A 21,103-nucleotide genomic window follows, 5' to 3' on the forward strand; every position below is an offset into this window, starting at 1 on the left:
ATACTTTAAGTTTAGAATGATCTCACAACTTTTCTATTTTGCAGAAATGCCTTTCAAATATTAAGATGTTCATGAAAAATACTGTGCATCTGTAATGAAAACAAGTATGGTGTGGTGACACCATGTCAGTTACCTTGATCGTTTTGGTCTGAAGTCTGAGTCCATTTAACGTGTTGATGGCTTTCTCTGCGTCCTTTGGATCGATGTAGTTGACAAAGCCGTAGCCCAGACTCTGTCCTGAAATGCCAGACAGAGAGAAAGAAAAAGCTTTTAAAATGTTATCTCGATTCAATAATTCTGTTTCTTCGATTTGCACAGTGACAACACGGAAACATCTTAATTTATACTCCTCATCCGTGCATCCAAGATTTGAGGAGATGGAGAGACCCCTAATCATTAGACGAGGAGGACAAACATGTTTAAATTTGTAATATGACACCATATTTTTTCACTGACTAATAATTATTCTCTCTCTTCCATACGTTGAATCTTGTTCCAGATATTTGTATTGGAAGTATTTGAAGCAGCTGCCTATAAAAGATGGCAAGCTTTTTGCACAATTTCTCCAATATCGGATATAAGAGAGACAAATGGAAGAGAAAGAAAAAGGAAACAGATAAAAAAAAAAGGGCGAAGTACCCGTCTAACTATTGTTCACCCATCCTACGTTTCGGTTCAGTTTCTGTATTGTTCAGGAAAAGAAATAAATAGAATTTGCCGGAGGTATCATTTAAGATAAACCTAATCAGTGCTGTGATCCACAGCTTAACTGGAGGAAATCTTCTAACATCTTGAAATTGTTAGTAGCTTAAGAGGAATAGCTAATGTTACATTTAGATTACTCAGTAATATGGCTGTGTGACTCATTGACCAGAGTTTGACTCCTAAAACCTTTGTCCCTCCTAAAACTGACAGAGATAGCCAGCCCTTGCTCGCATCCATAGACACATTTTGCGTCCTTTCATGGAAAATCCTTTGCAGCATCTCTTCATCACTGCTGACAAGATCACAGTGACTCCTGCCCGGAGCACCGAGAGTCTTGGTGTGACTTTTGTCAACCATGTGTCATGTGAAGCTTGCACTGTTGCCACAACCCCGCAGATTTGTTCTCTACTACATGTGATGAATGAGACAGCTGCTTTCCAGGTCATTGTACCCTTTCAGGCAGGGTTTCCCAAACTTTTTCATGTCAAGAACCCCAGCAATAGATGCACAGGATTTTGTCTTAAAGGAGAAATATATAATATTTGTACTGTACTAAATAATAAAATGACCATGATATGTCATCAGAGATTAAGGAACCATGTTTAGTTGAAATCCTGGCTTTTCTGACAACAGAGCTACAGCCAGTATCTTCTCCTTTAAATTTTCCATTCTGATCTGGAATAACTGTTAATAACTAAATGAGTATGTTGTCTGTGTAAGAGTCGTAAGAAATCACAAATAATCTTTAATAATGAGTAGATTTTCAGTTAAATCGAGCAATATGTTAACGGAGTCTGGCAGGCAGTAAGGCTTGGTGTGTCTGTTAAAGGGTTAAGGAATTTATTTTTAGGTTTGGACATAAGATAATCAAACTACAAACACTATAAATTGCACTCAATCAAAACAGCCAACTCTTATTTCTTTCCTTATTGTTCCAAAAAAAACAATTGATAAAAATTAAAATATTCAATTTCCCTCAATGACCCCTGTTGGTCTCCAGCCCCCTGTTTGAAAGCCACTGCTTTAAGGGACTATTTCTTATTCTCCATCAATGTAATACAAACAGAAAAATATAGAATTAATGTAACAATATATAAAAAGATCAGCCAATGATCATTCAAGAGATAACCCTGATCAAATCAAAAGGTACCATTTAACAGGTAAAAAGAAAACATCTCTACCCGCTATGCGCTGTAGATGAAGACTCTGATCCTTGTACTGCTCATTATTGGTTGCTCGTTATGTTGGCGATCTCTGAGCTTGAGGGAATTTATTCTATGATGCATTCATGTTAAGATGTTCAAGACAGAGGTGTCAACGACTGAATGCCGAGAATGTGTCATATATTAAACTCAAATTCTCCCTGAAATGCCCCAGCAAATAAAGTATCACAGTAAGTACAAACAACATATTTGTTACTGTCTTTGCAGCTGTGCAAAAAGAGAGAAGAGAAAAAAATACCACCCCCATTTCCCTCTAAGCTCAAAGTGTCTTAGATAGCAGACTCCCTTTGAGTGTGAAGCAGGCCTGACATCTCCCAGTGTTTCCCCGACAGATCAAGCCTTTCAACAGGCGTAGGACTTTAAGAGGACGCCTCCAGCCATCAGGGCCTTCAGTCGGCTAGTTTTCAACAAACAGCCCCGATCCACTAACACCACACACAAGCACAAAGACTCCCAGTCAGTTTAAGAGGAGCCGCATGCACATATTCACGCTAATGGGAACAGACAGCGGTTAGTCAGAGACAAAGTGAATCACAAAATATGGAGCATGGCTGTTTCACAAAATAAATACATTTGGGCTATGGATATCACAGCGCAGAACAGCTCAGCAGCGAGCGGTGGAAGGGCCAGGAGGGACTTGTAGTCCTAACATCAAACAGCTGATGATTTTCTCTTCTTCTCTCCTCTCCTCCCTCTTCTCCTCTGGATTAACTGTGGATTATCAGACGCTCTCTATTGTTAATTAAAAACCTGCCATCCTGAAGAGACTACTGCTATTTATAACTAACCCACCTCTCTTCCCTCTCCTCCTCCTCCTCTGACTCTCAGCTGACATCAGGTGTTAAGTTTGTCAGTTTAAATATAACTCGCAAAATCAGTCTTTGTGGCTTCGCTTCTTTATTAAATACTGTGCACACAAGAGACCACAAATAATGAAGAGAGAGAGAATGTTTGGCAACAGTAATTAATTGAGTGAGTTGAAATAAAACAAACATGTAGCTTTAGTTCACGATAAAAAAATGTACAGTATGCAGATAATTTCAGTATTTTCCCCCTAATAAATATGTTGCAGGATAAATATGTAAGTCGCTAGAGTTCAAAAATTATAGTCAATATTTAATAGGAGCCATAAACAGTAGGCTTGGCCAGCATCCACCTTTATGCCCTCCTGACCGGGGTATACAGTATTAGGTGGTATTTGTAAAACGGCTCCACTGCACTGTACTCCACCATACTTGATACTCCCACAATGTAGGTGGAGCTGATCGTCATAGCGAGACTAATCCCACAGCAGGGAAACAACGCACGCACACAGCGGAGCTTCACTTCGGTCTTGAGAAGCTGTAGCCTTTATTCACTGAAACTCAAACTTAAACTGTAATTTTACAGCACAGTTTGTACATATTCTGCCAGACTTACAACTGCACTGCTCACCTTTCCCTCTGCTCAGCGCGTATTCATTGTAACTCTGTCATTAGTAATTAGCCTGCCCCTCTGTGATGTTAGCTAAAGTTACATCCTCATGACGAAACTCTACTCTGTCCAATCAGGAGTCTGAATGTTTTTTATCTTAACATTATCATCAGGACTGAATTGAACGTAATCCTAAACAGGGGCAGAAGCATTGTTCTGCTTTTTAATTAGTTGGACCTATAAATTCTTTCCCAAAACGTAATGTTTCTTCTTCTTCTTATCAAAGCTATGTTTGTTTTCTGAGCTGCACCGCCACACAGAGACTGACCCCTGGTGGCATAAGCTGCACACTACAATACAGAATCTCCCAATCAGTTGAATACAAACTGGAGCACCTGTATTTACAATGGTTTTGAAAATCACACCATTGGGATCTCTTAACACCCTGGTATACTGTAATACCATTATACTGCCCAAGCCTTATAAATGGTATATTAAATCCCTTGAATTGAATCCCTTTTTACACGATCTGAGGTTGAAGTGACTTGTTTCCCCCTCCTCCCCAGACTCAAAGCTCAGACACGTTGCCTGCAGGCTGCAGGGACACTGAACAGAAAACTGCACAATAACAAGCGACCACTGTAAACTGATCAACTGTTTATAACTGTCAGTTGTCTGTTCTTGTAAAACTAGGCCCGTTATCCTCAAAATAAAAGCCCCCTGCTCCGAAAAATACAGACTCTGGAGCTGAATGACTGTCTGTCTCACTGCCTGCCAGACTCCATTAACGTAGTGCTCAGTTTAACCGTTATAAACATGTACCCCTTCTAAAACATGATTAATTATTTCATACAACTCATAAACAGACACAAACTCGTTCAACAAACATTAATAATTAATTTTAACTAACATGAAACAGACTAACAAAAACAGGAAATTTCAAAGGAGAACATCATGGGGTGTAGACTTGTTGAGAGGCCAGTATTCAACTCAATTTTCTTAATTTCTTGTGATATATCATGATCATTTCATAATTAAATACAGTAAATATATGACATGTCTCCTTTAAATAGCAAAAAATTTAAATTGTAACTGATTATGCTATTCAGAGGTGCATGTTTTCAATTTACACCGACACTTTAAATTCCAGATGGGTGCAACAGCTGAGAGCCTGCTGCTTGTAACACTCCTCTCTGGTGTTCACCATCTCTCCCACCCTCGCCTCCCACTTTCCCATCACCTTCCTCACCCCTCTCCCTCATCTTCAACAAGAAATGTGAGGTTCGACAAGCGTGGCTACCAGAAGGTTAGCTGAAAATGAAGTGTGCTGGCGAAGAGCACTCATGCAGGGCAATCGAGATGGGCCGGCTGGTGCTTAATGGTACCGAGACTCTTATCACTCATAGAGTAGTCCAAGCAGCCAAATGGGGCCAAACCGGCAGGCATGGACGCTGCCGCTGTGTGACGGAAGGGGCAGCCTCAGTGTAGGTTGAGTGTCTATCTGTGTGTACGCGTGTGTGTTGACGTGCATACAAGTTAGTATGCAAGTGTGGGCATGCACATGAGTCAGCAATGAATTACAGTCTTGCAGCAAACATAATAATGTATTTACTCTGATTACAGGCCTGATGAATGTGGTGTTCAGCTACATGTAAATGGTGTGTATGCTCTTTCATTGAGTGTGTATGTTGTATGCATGCAGAGCTTAGGCTGGTTTCTGCCCACCCCCGCTTCTCCTCTTCACTCCCTCTTTGGCTGAGGGCCTCCAGGGCTGGAGGGAAGAGGGTGGGAGCGAGGCTCGCTGGCTGGCATCGGTCCCCAGGTGAGTGGGGAGATGAGGGGGAGTCAGAGGGAGACATCTGCCTGCAGCATCAGGAAAGCTCCAGGAGGGGATTCCACCTACCATTTCCAGCCTTCTGCGGAGCATCTAACAGCAGGGAGCCACCGGCAGACTGCCTGGCTGCCTGGAATCTGCATGGCTGGGTGGGGAGACACAACGCCAACGCACCACACAGATGTACACACATGTGTGCACACATGCAAGTAAACGTGTAATCACTCAATCACAGAGACAGGCAGAAACAAACACAAGCGGTAAAGTATGTCCTCGCAGCAGGAGGGCGAGGAGTGGAGTGGCTGGCAGCTAACCAGTGAATGCACGATTGTTCGTGTGTGTGGAGGGAGGGGGGTATTGTAATTCCTAAAGCGTTTAGTGAATGTCAACACTAAAAAGATGAAGAGCGCAGTCTATTTACATCCTTTATCTTATGTATGCATGTGCATTCATATAGGCGAGAGTACCACTGCACGCGGTTCTCCATCTGTAACCTACAATATGCATGCCGAGGCAGCAGGCAGACCGTGTGGTTGGCTTCAGCCTGTCACAACACCTGCCCTGTTCACCTCAGTACTCCCCAGCAGGATGAGCCCTGCATGCTGCCTGCATTTGGATCACACCATCACAGTGCCCTGCTCTGTTCCGGCTCAACACACCGCGGTTAAGCACAGTTTAGATGCAGTTTAGAATGGCTCAGCATCATTTAACCTTGCATGGTGTCTTATTGGAATGCAAGGATGAGGCCAGCTTGGGCTGCTTCACATTATTAGAACACCACACAAAATGTATTACCATAAAGTAAAGACGAAGCAAAACGTGCTGCTGCTGCTGCTAAAGCTGTTTGTAAATTCTATTCACACATTTAAAAGATGAAATCTTACTGTAAAAGTAATTTTCAAAGCCATGTCATGTATCAGTGTTGCTCCACTGCTGCTGTTCAAACCAAAGTCAAACAAATTTAACAGGAGATTGCAGAAATGCTGTTGTACAGACTTCATGTCAGTGTAGGGGAAATTGCCTAATACATGTCCTTCCTAACCAAGTGTCACAGGAATCGATCCTTCAAAAAGCATCTGAAACCCACAGATAGATTATATAGACAGAGGGTGTCTCTTGGCATTTCATAATTACAGAAAAATAACTCGAGAAAGCACTGCATCTGAGGCAATATAGAGAAGCTATTAAAAATGCATGATAAATAGCCTCTAATGGGGTTGTAGCTAACAGAAAAATCAGCCTTGTGCTGATCAATTACCTTAATGGATACATTAACTTATATATTTTAATTGTCAATTAAAACCAAGAACCCAAATGATGCATTGCTCCTCATAATGGCCTTTTAATGAGGTTAGATATTCATTTGCCTTTGATTCGTCAGCTGCTTACAGTGCCAGTTGTGCAACAATTGTAACGACTCAAGAAAATGCTCTGCAGCAGCAATGAAAGGGGCCTTCTTTATAAAAAATTATGTAAATTTAATGATGGCAGAGGTCTCGTATTAAAGAATGTCCCCAAATGGGATTCATATTAAGCATATAAATATTAAGAATTAAGTATATATAAAGAACCTAGGGTTTGTTAATGATATACTGTATGGGTACACTATATGTATGCACTTTTGCAAAAGGAGTCATCAGTGGTGCAAAGCAACTAAATACATTTACTCAAGTTCTGTACTTAAGTACAAATTCCAGGTACTTGTATTTTAGTTAGACACATGGTTCTCACACACTACAAACATACTGTAAGATGATCTTTGAGAAGATGATGCGTTGCTGTATTTTTTAAAGCTACGACAAGAAACTTAAATATTTTGTTGATTTTGGAGGCCCCTGTGGACAAAAGCGCAAAATATAACGTCAAAAATAAAATGATCTAAATAAAAACCTTCCTCCTTCTTAACTGGCTCACGTACTACTCATTGTAACTTTGCCTGTGAAAATGTCAACACAGGTTCATTTAATCTGATTTCAAGAAGAATCCGACCTGATTAAGAATAACTATATAGATGGATTATCTTATTAACATGTGGAGGTCATATAGAGGCATCAGTAATAAATTTAGACTATTTTCATAACCAATTAAGAACTTATAGTAGTTCTAGACCTACTTTTACCTAAATAAGGTTTTGAATGCAGGACTTTTACTTGTAGTGGAGTATTTCAACAGAGTGGTATTAGTACTTTTACATACATAAAGTGTCTGAATACTTCCATCACTGGAAGTCATTATATATTGTCTAGGTTTAGGTAACACTCAGTGGTTTATCATGTAGTGCCATGGCCAGTTTCACTAACAGAATAACCACACTGGGTTTGAGAGTGAGGAGGTGGGGGCTTATTTGGACTCACCCCCACTCTTTTGGCAGACCATTTGTACAATCTGACATAAATTGTATAGGGAGGTGGGCATGTTTTTCAGTGGTAAAATCACTGCTATTTCTAGTGAGAAGCTCTTTGGTGTGTTAGCGAGGTGTTATGGCTAAGCCATTATTTGTTTCCTGAGGAGCAGCAGGTTGCCCGATGTGTGAGATGAGAAAATGAGTGTACTTGGAGCGGGTGTCCTGCCTGCTGGCCCCACTATGTAATTTCACCTTTCCTTCCCCCCTTCTGTGCATACACACACACACACACACACACACACACACACACACACACACACACACACACACACACACACACACACACACACACACACCCAACACTGAATTATGAAAATTCACACAGCATACCTATGCAAAATTACATATAAGGACATAAATAAGCACAAAGAAAAGCTAAATAGATGTAAGCATGGCTACACTGAATTTACAGGCATATAATCAAGTTAAATATATTCATGTGATTCTGTGAGGCACATAGCGAGGTACACAATCATATGCAGTGAGGTACACCTAGCAAGAGACTCCAGTTGCATATTGCCTGTCATTATTTTGTGCCTTTCTGTTGTATTATGTGACTAAGAGCCCTGTACTGCAGACATGAAAGCATCTTCATCTCCTGCTATCATCAGGCAAGGCTCACACAACGCACTATAGACTCTTTGATCTAGAGTGGTAGCTACCAAATGAAACGCATAGCTGCAAGAACCATCTATTTTACTATGAACCTCCCTGCAATTTGTTGTTCTTAATGCTATTCTGAGTAGTGTTTAGTTCAAAGTCACGAAAAGTTAATTTGAACTGCTGACACTGTTGTTAAAACAGATATTGAATTGTTTTACTTGAAATAGAGGCACACATCTGCCGACTTGCTAAAATTTCAAATTATTCACTTGTTGGTGTAGTTTTAGCACTTTATTATTTCATTTCCATAAAATAAGAATTATGTGAACTAAATGTTGCCCAATGAATAGCAAAAGCTCTACATGGATTTGAAGCAATCTACCAAAATAAAATACACAAATATAAACACTTTTGTTTTTGAATTGAAGTAAAAGAACTAAGACTTCTCCTGTTCACCCAAAAGGTTTATTTCTTTCAAATTTTGTTCAGAAATTTGTTAAAATCTGTGCCAGTGAGCACCTGGCTGGTACTCGTTGCCTCTATTGGAATATCAGGGTGGACTAATCAAAGGCAGAGTGGGACTGATCATGACTTTCTCTCCTGGGAAAATAATTGGTATCTGTAGCCCCATGTGAAATAACCATTCTTCAGTGCCTAATAAATGTCTTTTTTCATAAAACTGCACCTTTAGAGTGCCCTTTTTAGGGCTATTTTTATGTAGGGTTTATTATTATTATTATTTTTATTTTTATTAGTGATAGTAATAGTAGTAGTAATAGTAGTAATAGTAATAGGAGTAAGATTACATGAGTCTGAAACTGAAATTCAATCTGGAAAGCTTGTGTAGTTTGTGTTATGTAACTTGTGTAGGATTTTGTCTTGTGACATTCACATGTGCAGCTGATGCATAATTTCCCATGATACATTGCTGAGAGTTAAAACTGGCTATTCTATGTTCCAAAATGGAAATGTCTGTCTGTCATGCTTTTGTAATGTTCTTGTAATGTGTTTGTTCTTAATACTAATATTGGATTGGATCGGTCTCATCTCTAATGTTAAATCACATCTTGATATGCCAGATCTATAAAATGGATGGATTATCTCGGCAAAGGAGAAATGCTCACATGGATTTTAACAAAATTTAACAAATCTCTGCTCAAAATTTAAGAAAAATAAATTTGTGTGCATTTGCGTACACAAAAGTGGTGTTGGATCTTTACTTCAACTCATGAAAAACCTTTAAAAGTTGTCTATTAATGATTTCTAGTTGTTCCCACACCCTGTCACACTGTCATTCAGAAGTCATGGGTGGACAGAAGCATCAAAGAGGGGTGAGAGGGAGCTGCAGCTGGCAGGGATCACCAGAGCTACAAGCCAGTGATGCTAACACACCTTGAGAGGTCCAGCTCCTTCTCCCCAGAAACAGGCAAATCCGTTCGGTCAGTCTTGAATTTAGCGACATTTTAAGATGAGGCGGAGGGGAGAAAAAAAAAATTCACATTGTCAAAATAAATGTGTCACACTCACTGCTTCCATCCTCTCCCGTCCTCTGACGTTTTGCCCCTTGCTGCTGCTGCTGCAGCAACTTGAGGTAGTGCTATTTTTTGATGGGCCAGCGCTCTCCAACATTTGAAAAGGTGCCCTGTCACCAGCTTCATGTCAAAATTCACTTCACTTACCTTACAGAGGGTCAACTCCATAGTGGAGAAGGAGTTGAGTGAGTTTGCAAAAAAGATTAATGCAAAGAGAACAAAAGACTACAGTGCCTCAAATACTAGCAGTACAGTTGAAGCATATCATGTGGCATGTATTCAGCCCGTTTAAATAACTAAATTCATAAACAGAGCCACGTCCCCCGCACACATGCATCTACTGTAGATCCCTCTCCCACTCACTCATTCAACACATCTTTCCCTCCTGGGTTGCCAAGGTAGCAGCCACTGTTGCAGTCAGGAGGCTCCCACTCTCAGTTCCCAAGGCCCTGCTTCCACCAACACACATGCATAGACACACGCTTGCCCACGTAGAAGCTCAGGGACAAACACACACACGCACGTAAACCACCCCCTCGTGGTGGCTCCCTGAGCCTTGGGGCCAGTGGACTGCAGCCTGCAGTGTGTGGGCTGTTTGGCTGGCTGTGCAGCTGAGAAATAGAAGGCAAGCTGACAGACAGAGGAGCCCCTTTAAGTCTTGGATAACCCTGTTACGTCAGGACTGCAGAGCCTACTCTGCTGCACCTGCACTAGGCCCACAATCCCTCAGCCATCCACCCCCAGCCCTGCAGCGCACACATGCTGGGGACAAAGGGACTGTCTGGCTCTGTCCTGCCCAGGTACAGCGCACTCAAGATTGGAGGGTCAGAGGGCGAGGAAGCAGCCCTGAGGCACATCCGGCCTCTGGATGTGAGGCCGACACAGGGGACAGTCACAACCTCTGTGTTCCATGTAAAGGGCACTCAGAGAGTGGAATGAGAGGGGACAGAGGCAGTCTGAAGTGAGGGTCACAGGAGGAGCAGTGCAGCCAGGCAAGCTCTCAGGACGTCCAATTCTGGGTCCTGAGAGGAGGGAGGAGGAGGAGATTGAGGGGAAGGGGCCGCTAAGAGGAGAGAGACAGGACATTCTCTGGACCCGGGACTCTGAAACTTTAATGTGTGTCTGACTGCTTGTGTCTGCACTTCTGAGCCTGGCAGCTCTCTTAATACCTGGCTTTGGAGATGTCAAATCCTTTTTTCATCTCTTTCCCTGTCAGCTTTGTTCACGCTATCTTCAGCCTTCAGCCCATTTCAGGTTAAGATAAATGCAGCCTGTATGTGAGATATGAACACGGCACTAGATTTCCCTTGGCATGGATTTAAAAAGTAGACATGGTTTGTCACAGAACAACATTGCATTTGTGTTGTTTAGGTGTTTTGGAAGGTGTAAATGGGTCTCATCATACAATCAAACGGAGAGATAATAGCGAGTTTTGTTCCCATCACTCTAGTAATGATGTGAAAAACAGCTCAGCTTGCAATCTGAAGTACAAAGAGAATCAGCTTTGCTCCTGAGCGTGTTGTCAATGTATATTTCAGGAGCAACAAAGAGCTGTGGGTAAACTGAGGTTTATATGGTGAATATTTGATCTGCTCCCTGTTAGACTGACAGACCTTGTGCAAGAGCTAAGCTCCTCCCGTCTGTCCTTGCAGATCAGGGTTAGATGCATATTTTATGTTTGCAATATTTGTGGGTGCACTTGATGTTCCAGAAGTGAAACGACAATGAAACTAATGGAAGGGCGCTGCGTGAAGAAAAGTCTTGTGCGTGCAAAGCAAGCCAAACCCAGCAAACCTGGGATTTTTTTTTGTACCTACAGTATAGGAATAAAATGTACCTGTCCTTATGTAAGAACTGGGGTCGCAGCAGGCTTTCACATGGTACTGGAGCGGCTGTCTGTCAGAGGTGCTCTGGCTTGAACTACTCCACAGCTGACATCACAGTCCATCTATTTTTCATAGCCAACATCTGCTTGGCTTGCTACATTGTCACTATGATTTGCATCAGCTCCCCAGATTCCATGTATAAATACCAACACATGGAAGGTGACTAGAGTAGTGTGCACAAAAACCTTCAGTCAGGGTGTTTTGGGATGATGTCTTTACAGAATTTGATGTAGACATAAGAATCACTTCATCTGCTCAAACAGGCAAAAAAAGCTGTTTCCCATTCTTAAAAAGGTGAGTGAAGTTGTTTTTGAACGCTGGCAATAAGTATATGCTGTGACTACCTGAGGATAAAGATAATGCTGGCAGCCAGGACAGGGCAGACACATAACAACTGGTAAACAGGGTATTTTGCTAGCTTGTTGAGTAAACAGTTGACCCAATCTATCTATCCGTGGACTGAAGTGCTTCAATACTGCTGAGTATTGTAAGCAGCCCTGTCGTTTGATACCAGATTTCAATATTTTTGGGAATTCTCCTCAGCATCAATGAACAAGACAAAATGTTATGTCCAGAGACGGGAATCGTGGCTTTGTTAAACCCTGTAATGTGTAATGTAAATACTTTTTTGTGAAAATGGATTTGGTATAGAAAAAAGTTGTTTAGGAATCCATATCGAAATCAAGGTGTCAACATTTTTCAATGTAAACAGTAAAGTGGTGTAATTTTCTAAACTTACCAGACTGTCCTAGGTGTTCTATGATTTGCCTTTACTCACTTAGTCATTATAGCCACATTACTGATGATTATTTATCAAAAAAAATAATTCTATTAATGTTTTGTGAAAGCACCAATTGTCATCCCTTAATTATTGTCACCATATTGCTAAGTATTGATATCAAGGTATTTGGTCAATAAAATTGTGATATTTGACTTTGTCCATATTACCCAGCCCTAACTGGCACAACAGAAAAATATACAATCCCCTAAACCCCGTTTCCAATGTAATCAGTTTTTGCTCCAGCATGAAAAGCTATTTTCTTCTCCTCCCTGTCATTATGAAAACAAATGCATTCATTTCTCAAGCAGAAATGCAGCTGATGCAGAAAAATATCCCCAAAAACGACTTACTGACAAGGATCAGTCAATTCCATTTCTGTGTGTGTGTGTGTGTGTGCATGTGTAGAAATCCATGAGCGCTGATTCAGTACATTTCAGGGTCCACATTAAATTTTCCAAGCGCTCCATAAGAGTACATCTCAGTAAGGAGTGGTTGCTTTCACTTTTGATCAAGATGTGAGCTTTCAGGCTCGCAATTTTCAGCTTAAATAGATGTTTTGCTTCTTTAAATGAAGGAAGAATGAACAGTGAGTGCTGTAAGTGGAGCAATCTATAGTGCACAAAGCCATAATGCCCTTGTCTCATAAGCATTTGTATGTGTATCGCTTTCTCTCCGTTGTAGAGGACAAATATAAAAGCTACTACAGTATACAGGCTTAATTCAAACAACGAAACGCTTAAGATATCTTCTCTTCAAGAGTACACAGGCAGACAGGAAATTCACAGGTGGAGGCCTGGGGCTTATGTGTGAGTGTGTGTGGGCAGCAGCTAGGTGCAAGTAAGCTAGCCTTAAATAAAAGATTAACCTGCATGTCCCTGCCGTGTTATGAGAGCACCAGGCGGAGGTAGTTGTGCAAGCAGGCGGGCAGGAAGGTAGGCAGGCAGGCAGGCGTGTGGGGAGCAGGAAAGACACCCAGAGGTGGCTTTTCTACCAGCTGAAGTCAGTCAGGGTGACAGACGGAGCTGGAGTGTCTACGCCTGCCCGCACCCGCCTGAGCCTCACGCCACGCTGGCGTCATTGGAGCTGACAAGAGCAAGTCCACAGGAAGCTGAGAGGACGCTGAGGACCTGTCTGTCTGTCCTACCTTTGAGAGGCTCATGCGCTCGCACCTTGTCAGCAAACACTCACAGGTTGGTCGAGCCGCAAACACTGATGGGGACGTATATCGGGAGATGCAAGCAAGTAAATACAGTGGAAACCTCTTATAGTCGTCACGTTTACAGTTATAAATAGGGGCAGAACCATTCAAGTACAAATACTGTTCAGATAGTTTGCTTATAGCTAACAAGTAGTCTGCCTTTGGTGTTCATTTTGGGTCTTTTCATACATGAAAACAGGGAAAACAATTTTAGAACTACGATAATTCTATTTTTTACTTTACCCCTGTGATACTTTGCCTTCGTGTAACCTGTCTGTTTCCAGCTGGGTACCTTTGACCAGCACTTAAAATAAAGGATGTCCCATTGCTCCACCGACAATAAAAATAGCACCTGGGACACAAAGTTACAGTGTCTGGGACAATCCTGGGACAGCAGAGAAAGTTATCCTTACAAATGAAATTATTATGAGTATGCATTATAAAATATACTGTATATAATTTAATTGGCGTTCAAATTCAAAAAATGTAAGGGGGCACTGGCACAAGCTGTACAACACATCACACATGCACTTACACACTGTCACTGTGTAATTTTTACACAGTATTTTACTGTGAGATCTCTTCAGTGTGTGTGCATGCAAATTTTCATTGCTGTATAATCAGTTGTATTTAACAATTTAAGATAAACCAGAAACAGTAAGTCTACCAGTGACTGAAAGAATAATAAAAACTGATTTTTTCTTTATTTATAAGTGCAGGGAAAAATGTGAGTTATTGAAACAGTTGAAAATAGAATTTGGGATCGTTAATTTAGAGCCCTGACTTTGACATTATGATGGTAAAAAGAAAGAAAGAAATTTTCTCTGAATGAAAAATATTGTCTCCTCAAAGCTTATGATAAACTGCCAAAAATGCACCAATGAGATTCAGCAGCAAAGCTACAGTGAGCTTTATTTTATATTCAATACTGCACCGTATTAGGGAATATACACAGTACAGTAATTTGAAAAGCGTACTGTATAAGTGCCAATCAGACGGTGATCTGGTTATAGTGATTGATTTCACGCAGACAGACGTGATCACTGTAGGATGTTTCCACTGTAATTTTGAATGGTTGCTTGTGAAAGTGAGCGCATTTGAAATAGTAAATCTGACACACAAGTAGCATACAGCACAAAATGTAACCAGCCTTACTGGTGTTATGTTCACCAAAAGACTGCTTGAATCAGTGAATTCATTGGTGGAGTACTGCAAACTTGTAATGATAAAATATTAAGACCATTATCCGAGTACATGTTTTAAAATTTTCAGGCAGTGAATGTATTTAAATTCTTAAACTTGTTAAAATTCTTATACGGCTCATACTCTTCACACTGCATAATAGAATACGAAGGCCTTAAGATTCCCCATAAATATGAATAATATGGAGCTACAGCACACTCTAACTATCCTCAAGAAGATTCACACTGAAAATTCAACACGGTAAAAAAAAAATCTCCCTCAATCTTGACTTGTTCAGAAATCCGACATGGAACGGCACAGATGTTGATGACAGAAAAGAAAGAGTACAGGTGTATATATCAGCCTCAAAAAATGCTGCTCCCTTTACTTCCCACCATCCTTCTCTTCTTTACCCCTCCCTCCTGCAAACCTGGCTTAGTCTGTTAATGATTTGGATGACTGTTAGAGAGTATAAAGCCTCTTGGCATTCCCTGCTAGAAGAGGGAATCTGTGCTTTGTTAGCCTAAAAGTTTGCACGAGGAAATTGCACCCATGGGAGAGCAAAACAGGCATACACCACAGGGGGAGATGGAGGGAGGGCAGGATTTATTTATAACTTTTTGCGTTGATGCTAAGTCATCAGAGAGACCTTGTAGTGCAGAGCAGAGAAGTACCCTAAATGGTTTAGAAGTGAGCGAACAAACATTTCTACCTCTCTCAACGTTCCCCCATTTAGGGGCTCGAGCAGGTTTATAGCAATTCTGTTCTTTTTTTCCTTTTTTCAACTCTCTCCAAATATCTGCTGTTAGCTTGGTTCCTCGATGCTGCTTTGGCAAATCACACTTGAGAAAATCGGGTGGAGAGAGAACATGGTGATGGTGATGATGATAGCATGTGGTATCCCAGTGTTATTTTTGTTCACACCGTCCTCCATTATCCCGGCGTATCTGACTCTCAGGCTCCATTTTGTGGCCCATTACGGAGGAAGAGGAAGATGGTCCGAAAGAGGAATTGTAGAGCTGCAGAATATGCTTCAAAGAACGAGAGAACAGAAGGAGGCAGGAATGGCCGGGCTAGTGGCCATCTCTAGTTTACAGTCAAAACTGTCGTCCCTGTTGGCCTTCAGATGTACTTAATATATTACAGGAAATCTAATTCTGTGATTATGTTGGCGTATATTGGGGGTGGGAGAAAAAAAATCAACTCTCTTAAAGCTACTACAAGAAGTTTTTAACTGGTTATGAAACGTCTCAGTATATTACTGATGCCTCTATGTGACCTACATAATAACAATACCATCTGTGAGAAGAGAAGTTGTTCTTCATAACAGCAACCAGGTCGGATTCTTCTTCAAGTCATGTGTCTATTTGGATGATTTATTTTTGACGTGATATTTTGTGGTTATTACGGTGAGAACACTCTAAAATCAACAAAATATTAAAGAAAGGAGATTAAAAAAAAATAGCATCGTTTTCGCAGTAATATTATTTTAATGGACTGATTGATTTTACTTCACATGCATAAAAAAATTAACATCCCCATTGGCCTTTCGATTGTGCTTAATCCGTTACAGGAAATCTAATTCTGTGATTATGTTCACGTACATGAGAGGTGGGACAAAAAAATGATTTTTTTAAGCATCATGACCCTTCTGATTATGATTCCTGAAGTGATTTAGCTTGATGGCTGCGCATAATGAGAAGTCCCATTAACATGCTAACAGAAATTAGCATCACAATCACAGTAATATTATCCTTTGTAGTTGGAAAAAAAAATAGTTCTGGCGTATTCTACCATATAAAGAAATCCTTTCATGAAACTGCTCACAACAAGGTCTGTGGAGTCTCTTGAGTAACTGCGTCATCATTTCTGGAAAGAGACGTTTCTTTTGAGTTCTTCAAATGTATTTTTTGTTTGACGCTTTGAGCACTGCTAGCCAAGTGGCACCTAGCCAGACATGTCTATGCTGATATCTCCAAAACTCTGCGACTCCCACCAAAACTATCTGGATTAATAAACAGCACTACAGGCCAGGCAAAAAAAGAGAGAAAAAAGTAGTTTTGATTTTGGGGTGAACTGTCCCTTTAACAAATAGATTAATTTTGCATTGCATGCTTCACCTAAAACAATGTGTGCTCACACTTTCAGGCATATAATTTTGTTTTTGGAAACATGAATTATAATACACAATCTATAGACGTGTATGATTCAACTTTGTGTCCACGGTCTACTGTTAAATGAGAAAACAAAAACTGCAAGAAATCCTAATATCCAAACTCAGTACTCGTAAAATCACAATCAGGAGATAAGCGTCAGAGACAAGCAGCCCCAGCACATGTATCTGTGTATGTGTGTGTTTACTCTACACGCCTTGTCTGCTATCTGAGAATGGCTTGGTGATCTCGACTGCCTGCCTGCCTGCCTGCCTGGTGCTCTTTAATGAGATTATCAGGAGAAGAGTGTCAGTAAGTAGGATCTAAAATGAAAGCCATTATGGAGCATTATCACAGAGCTGCACCACCACCCCGCCCCCCCCGATCCATCTGCTGTATGGCCACCCACACAGCCACTACGCCCAGATTACAGCCATGATTAGCACCGCGAAGTGCTGCTTAATTTAAACACCTCTGGAGAACATGTGGCACTTTGCTGCATTGCTGAGTCACAGCGCTTGAACACACACAGAGATGGATTTCTTCTGGTGGAAGATGGCGCAGGCAATGACTCCTCTCAAAACACTTGATTTGTCTGGACTGATGCTGGATTGTGGGCTCGTGTACACGTGTGAGGTACTCATTTCAAATTTATCTTAGTACTCTAATTGATGATTCTGTCACTTTTAAGCCTCACATTCAACAACTGGTGAAAAAGTTGAAACTGAAACTCAGGGCTCACCAACAAGGATTTAACTGACTGGGCAAATGGTGGAAAATATTTAAACTAGCAAACTATTTTGATCATCTATTAATCATTAATGTAATGTCTCATGCAAGAAGAGCAGGAAACGCTGCCTCTGCCTCTTAAATATGGTGATTTCCTGTTTATTATCATCTTAAACTGAACATCTTTGAGTTCTAGAATGACAAATCAAGAGATTTAAAGACATGATCTTGGACTTTGAGAAACCCAGATGGACATTTTCACTATTTTCTGACATTTTATAGGTGTTGCAGCTCTAGATTGCATTTGACACTAAACTTTATTCTTTGTTATTCTCTGTTATCGTCTGTCATGTCCACCCATAGACTTAATCACTGGCATATACTTACTCATAAGGCTGTTCTTGTACTATTTCTTTCTTACTGATGGATCTACAGGCAACAAAATAGTATGGGAAGTTAGTGTCTTTGCTCGCAGGGCTTATTTCTACCGTCCCCAAAGCCTCTAGTGAACTGGGGCACAGGGCACTTAAGTGTTCGACTCTGTCTAATTGGAATCGGTTGCAAAAAATCACCTGAATCTTCGGGAGCTGGTCTGGATGCTTTTAAAGTGATTCTAAATGACTTGGTAACAGCTGGTGCATCTTGATGTTTTGAATGTTGAAAAACGTTTTGGTATCTCATAATTCTGTAACTTGTTCACTGTTCTCATTACATTACATTGCTTAATGTTTGTCTTATGTCTGTGCTGCTGCCTGCCCCGGACAAAAAAAGAGATTTTAAATCTCAATGAGTCTTTTACTCCTGGTTAAATAAAGATTAAATAAATAAATAACGTCCAGTCTATTCAATCCACGTTCAACACACAGAGTACGGCCATCACATCTGTCTCTCTGAAGAACTGTTTTATTATTCTTATCATTTTATGGTTATTTGACTAGAAATGAAAATATGAAAAAAATTGACTGCGACGGGTGAACATAAAAAAATTAACATTTAGATTACCAACAATCTTAAAATAAGCGGTTTGTTGAGAATTTAGAACTGAGAGTGATGTATTATACTTTAAAAGCAGGATGATGTCGTGAATAGGAAGTCCAGTCTTAAAGTCCGAGGATCAGACCAGCTAAAACTGGCAGAACAGAAAGCAAGCATCTAAATCCCCCCTCAGCTCTACGGGAGCTCAGTATAGTAGCTCACCTTGTGCTTTTCCCTTTTCTCTTTCCTTTAGAGGAATTTCCTGTGGGGAGCACTAAATCATCACACAGTAGACTACATTATATCCTAATTTATCCCCACTTCTACCTGTGAGTGAGTCGTATTGTCACTGAAAGCCTTTTGACTTCACTTTTGGTGATGTTCATGTTTTTACGCCAGTGAAAAACTCCTGTACACTCTTAGAAATTAAGCTGCACACTAGAACCTTAAAGGCTTCTTTGGCTTCTTTGGCTTGTCCTCAGAGACATTTTTGGTTCATTTTGGAACCATTTGTTCCACTTGGAATCCTTTCACAGAGTTCTACCTAGCATCCAACATAAACACTTATACACAGAACCATCTCTGAAATGTTTCACCCAGAACCCTCTGAGAGGTTCTACAGAGAAACTGTCTTTGTTCCACCATTCTATATTCCAAGGGGTTTATACAGAGCACACTTGGGTTTTATCGAGAACTTTTTATTCTAAAACTCACGCAGGCCATTCTACCAAGAACTCTTTTGTATTATGGACCAAAACCCTTGACGAACCCTTGACAAAAGAGATATTAATGGAACCCTTAGTAATACAAAGAACCCTTGCCAAAGCTTTTCTTCCAAAAATGATTCTGTGGAAATAAATGGTTCTGGGTAGAACCTCAGCTCAACTGTATGAGCTGATAAATCCCATTAAATTTCATTTTCTGTCTTTTCAAAACAGACACCTCAAATTATCTGATGGCTGAACAGATTCCTTAGCTTGTGAAAAGCTGATATTTTTGGAAAACACAAGCAGCATTATCAGGGTCCATTTTGTACCTGTGATCTTGTCGCGAACCAGCTTGCAGGACTCGATCTCGCCGATGCTACCGAACAGGCTGCGAAACTCCTCCTGGGTCATGTTCTGGGGCAGGTAGTTGACAATGAGGTTGGTCTTGCTGTCGTCGTTTGTGGGGCCAGTCTGCATGGGCGAGGGGCAGCCGCGGCTGTTGGTGGTCGGCCCGTTGGCTGTGGTGCCTCCTCCGCTGGGGCCATTTGTCACTGGAGCCTCCATGTTACTGATGATCTGGAGCAGGGCACGGAGGCGGAAGAAAGAGAGAGAGCAAGCGTAGAGAGAGAGTGAGGGCAGGGGGGAAGAATCGGAGAGAAAGCATTCATTAGCAAAGGCTTCTGTACCGTATTTAGTAATTTGGAACACTGAATATGTAGAATGGCACACAAAGGTCTGACAAAGTGGTTATTTTTTAAACTAATTTTTTAAAAAGCATGACTTTTGTTGCATTAAGTCAAATCAACAGTCTGGGTGAAAAGGGCTTTTAAAGGCCTATTTCCACACATTTGCAAGCTTTTTATCGACAATATGTAACTTTTTGGAACTGCCAATTAATTTTCGCAGGGATTTAAATGTTATAGTGCAACAGTAGAACAATTTCACCATGTTTCTCTCTGTTTGGAATAGACTTACTCAATGCATTTTTACATTGTTTTGGTAATTAGACAATATATAGTATATATGACAGAAATTTGTAAATTAATCATGAAATATTTTGTTAGATTTGGGTTGGTCATTGCAGGCAATGTTGCAAATCAGTAGGGCTACAACTAAGTATTATTTTCAATATCATATCTGCAGCCCAAAGTCATGTCTACAAATTGACAACCAACAGTCCAAAACTCAAAGAATCTTCATTTGCTATCATGAAAGACAAAAAAAGAGGTAAGTCTTCACATTTAAGAAGATTTTTGATGATTAATCGATCGAATCAAAATAGTTGGCAACTAATTTTCTTTTGATTGACTAACCACTTAATTGACTAATTGTTTCAGATACACAAGTGAGCATACATTTTATATTTACAGGATTTTAAATCAATGTGATGAATTACCTTTATTTTTTTTTTTTCAGGTGTCTAATTAATTAACTTAGATTTTTTTTCTATTTTAAAGCAGAGCAAATAAATGGCTGAAAAGTAGTAATTAGGGATGCCAGTTTTCAGTGCCAGTAGGCTTTTATTTCTGAGCGCTCATGCTGTTACCAAATCATCAAATTGGTGAAAAACAAGCTGCCTCCCATATCATAATGTCTGTCATATCATATCATCAGCAACATTTTATCAAAACGTTGTTAAAACCCTAATACAGAATCACAAACTACAGTGTATACATATAGTGAACTAACATATAGTGAACACACTGTACACATTGCACATCTAAACATTGAGAAATACAACAAACACTAGACACAGAGAGGATAAACAGCAAACTAAG

General features: G+C 40.5%; 2 protein-coding genes across 3 annotated transcripts in view; one reads left to right on the plus strand and one right to left on the minus strand.

Moving 5' to 3' along the window:
* agbl4 (AGBL carboxypeptidase 4) overlaps positions 1-21,103 on the plus strand; it is a 543,878-nt gene that overhangs the window by 95,807 nt on the left and 426,968 nt on the right. The window lies entirely within an intron of this gene.
* Positions 1-21,103, minus strand: part of elavl4 (ELAV like neuron-specific RNA binding protein 4) — a 107,881-nt gene that overhangs the window by 38,806 nt on the left and 47,972 nt on the right. For both annotated transcript variants that reach the window (XM_084723491.1, XM_084723490.1), the window contains exons 3-4: positions 19,655-19,901; positions 134-237 (exon numbers count right to left, since the gene is read on the minus strand). In XM_084723491.1, the coding sequence (XP_084579617.1) occupies positions 134-237; positions 19,655-19,901 (351 nt within the window). The remainder of the gene's footprint in view (positions 1-133; positions 238-19,654; positions 19,902-21,103) is intronic.

This window comes from Lutjanus erythropterus, chromosome 7, assembly GCF_056507025.1.
Source record: "Lutjanus erythropterus isolate fLutEry1 chromosome 7, fLutEry1.hap2, whole genome shotgun sequence".
NCBI classification, from domain to species: domain Eukaryota; kingdom Metazoa; phylum Chordata; class Actinopteri; order Lutjaniformes; family Lutjanidae; genus Lutjanus; species Lutjanus erythropterus.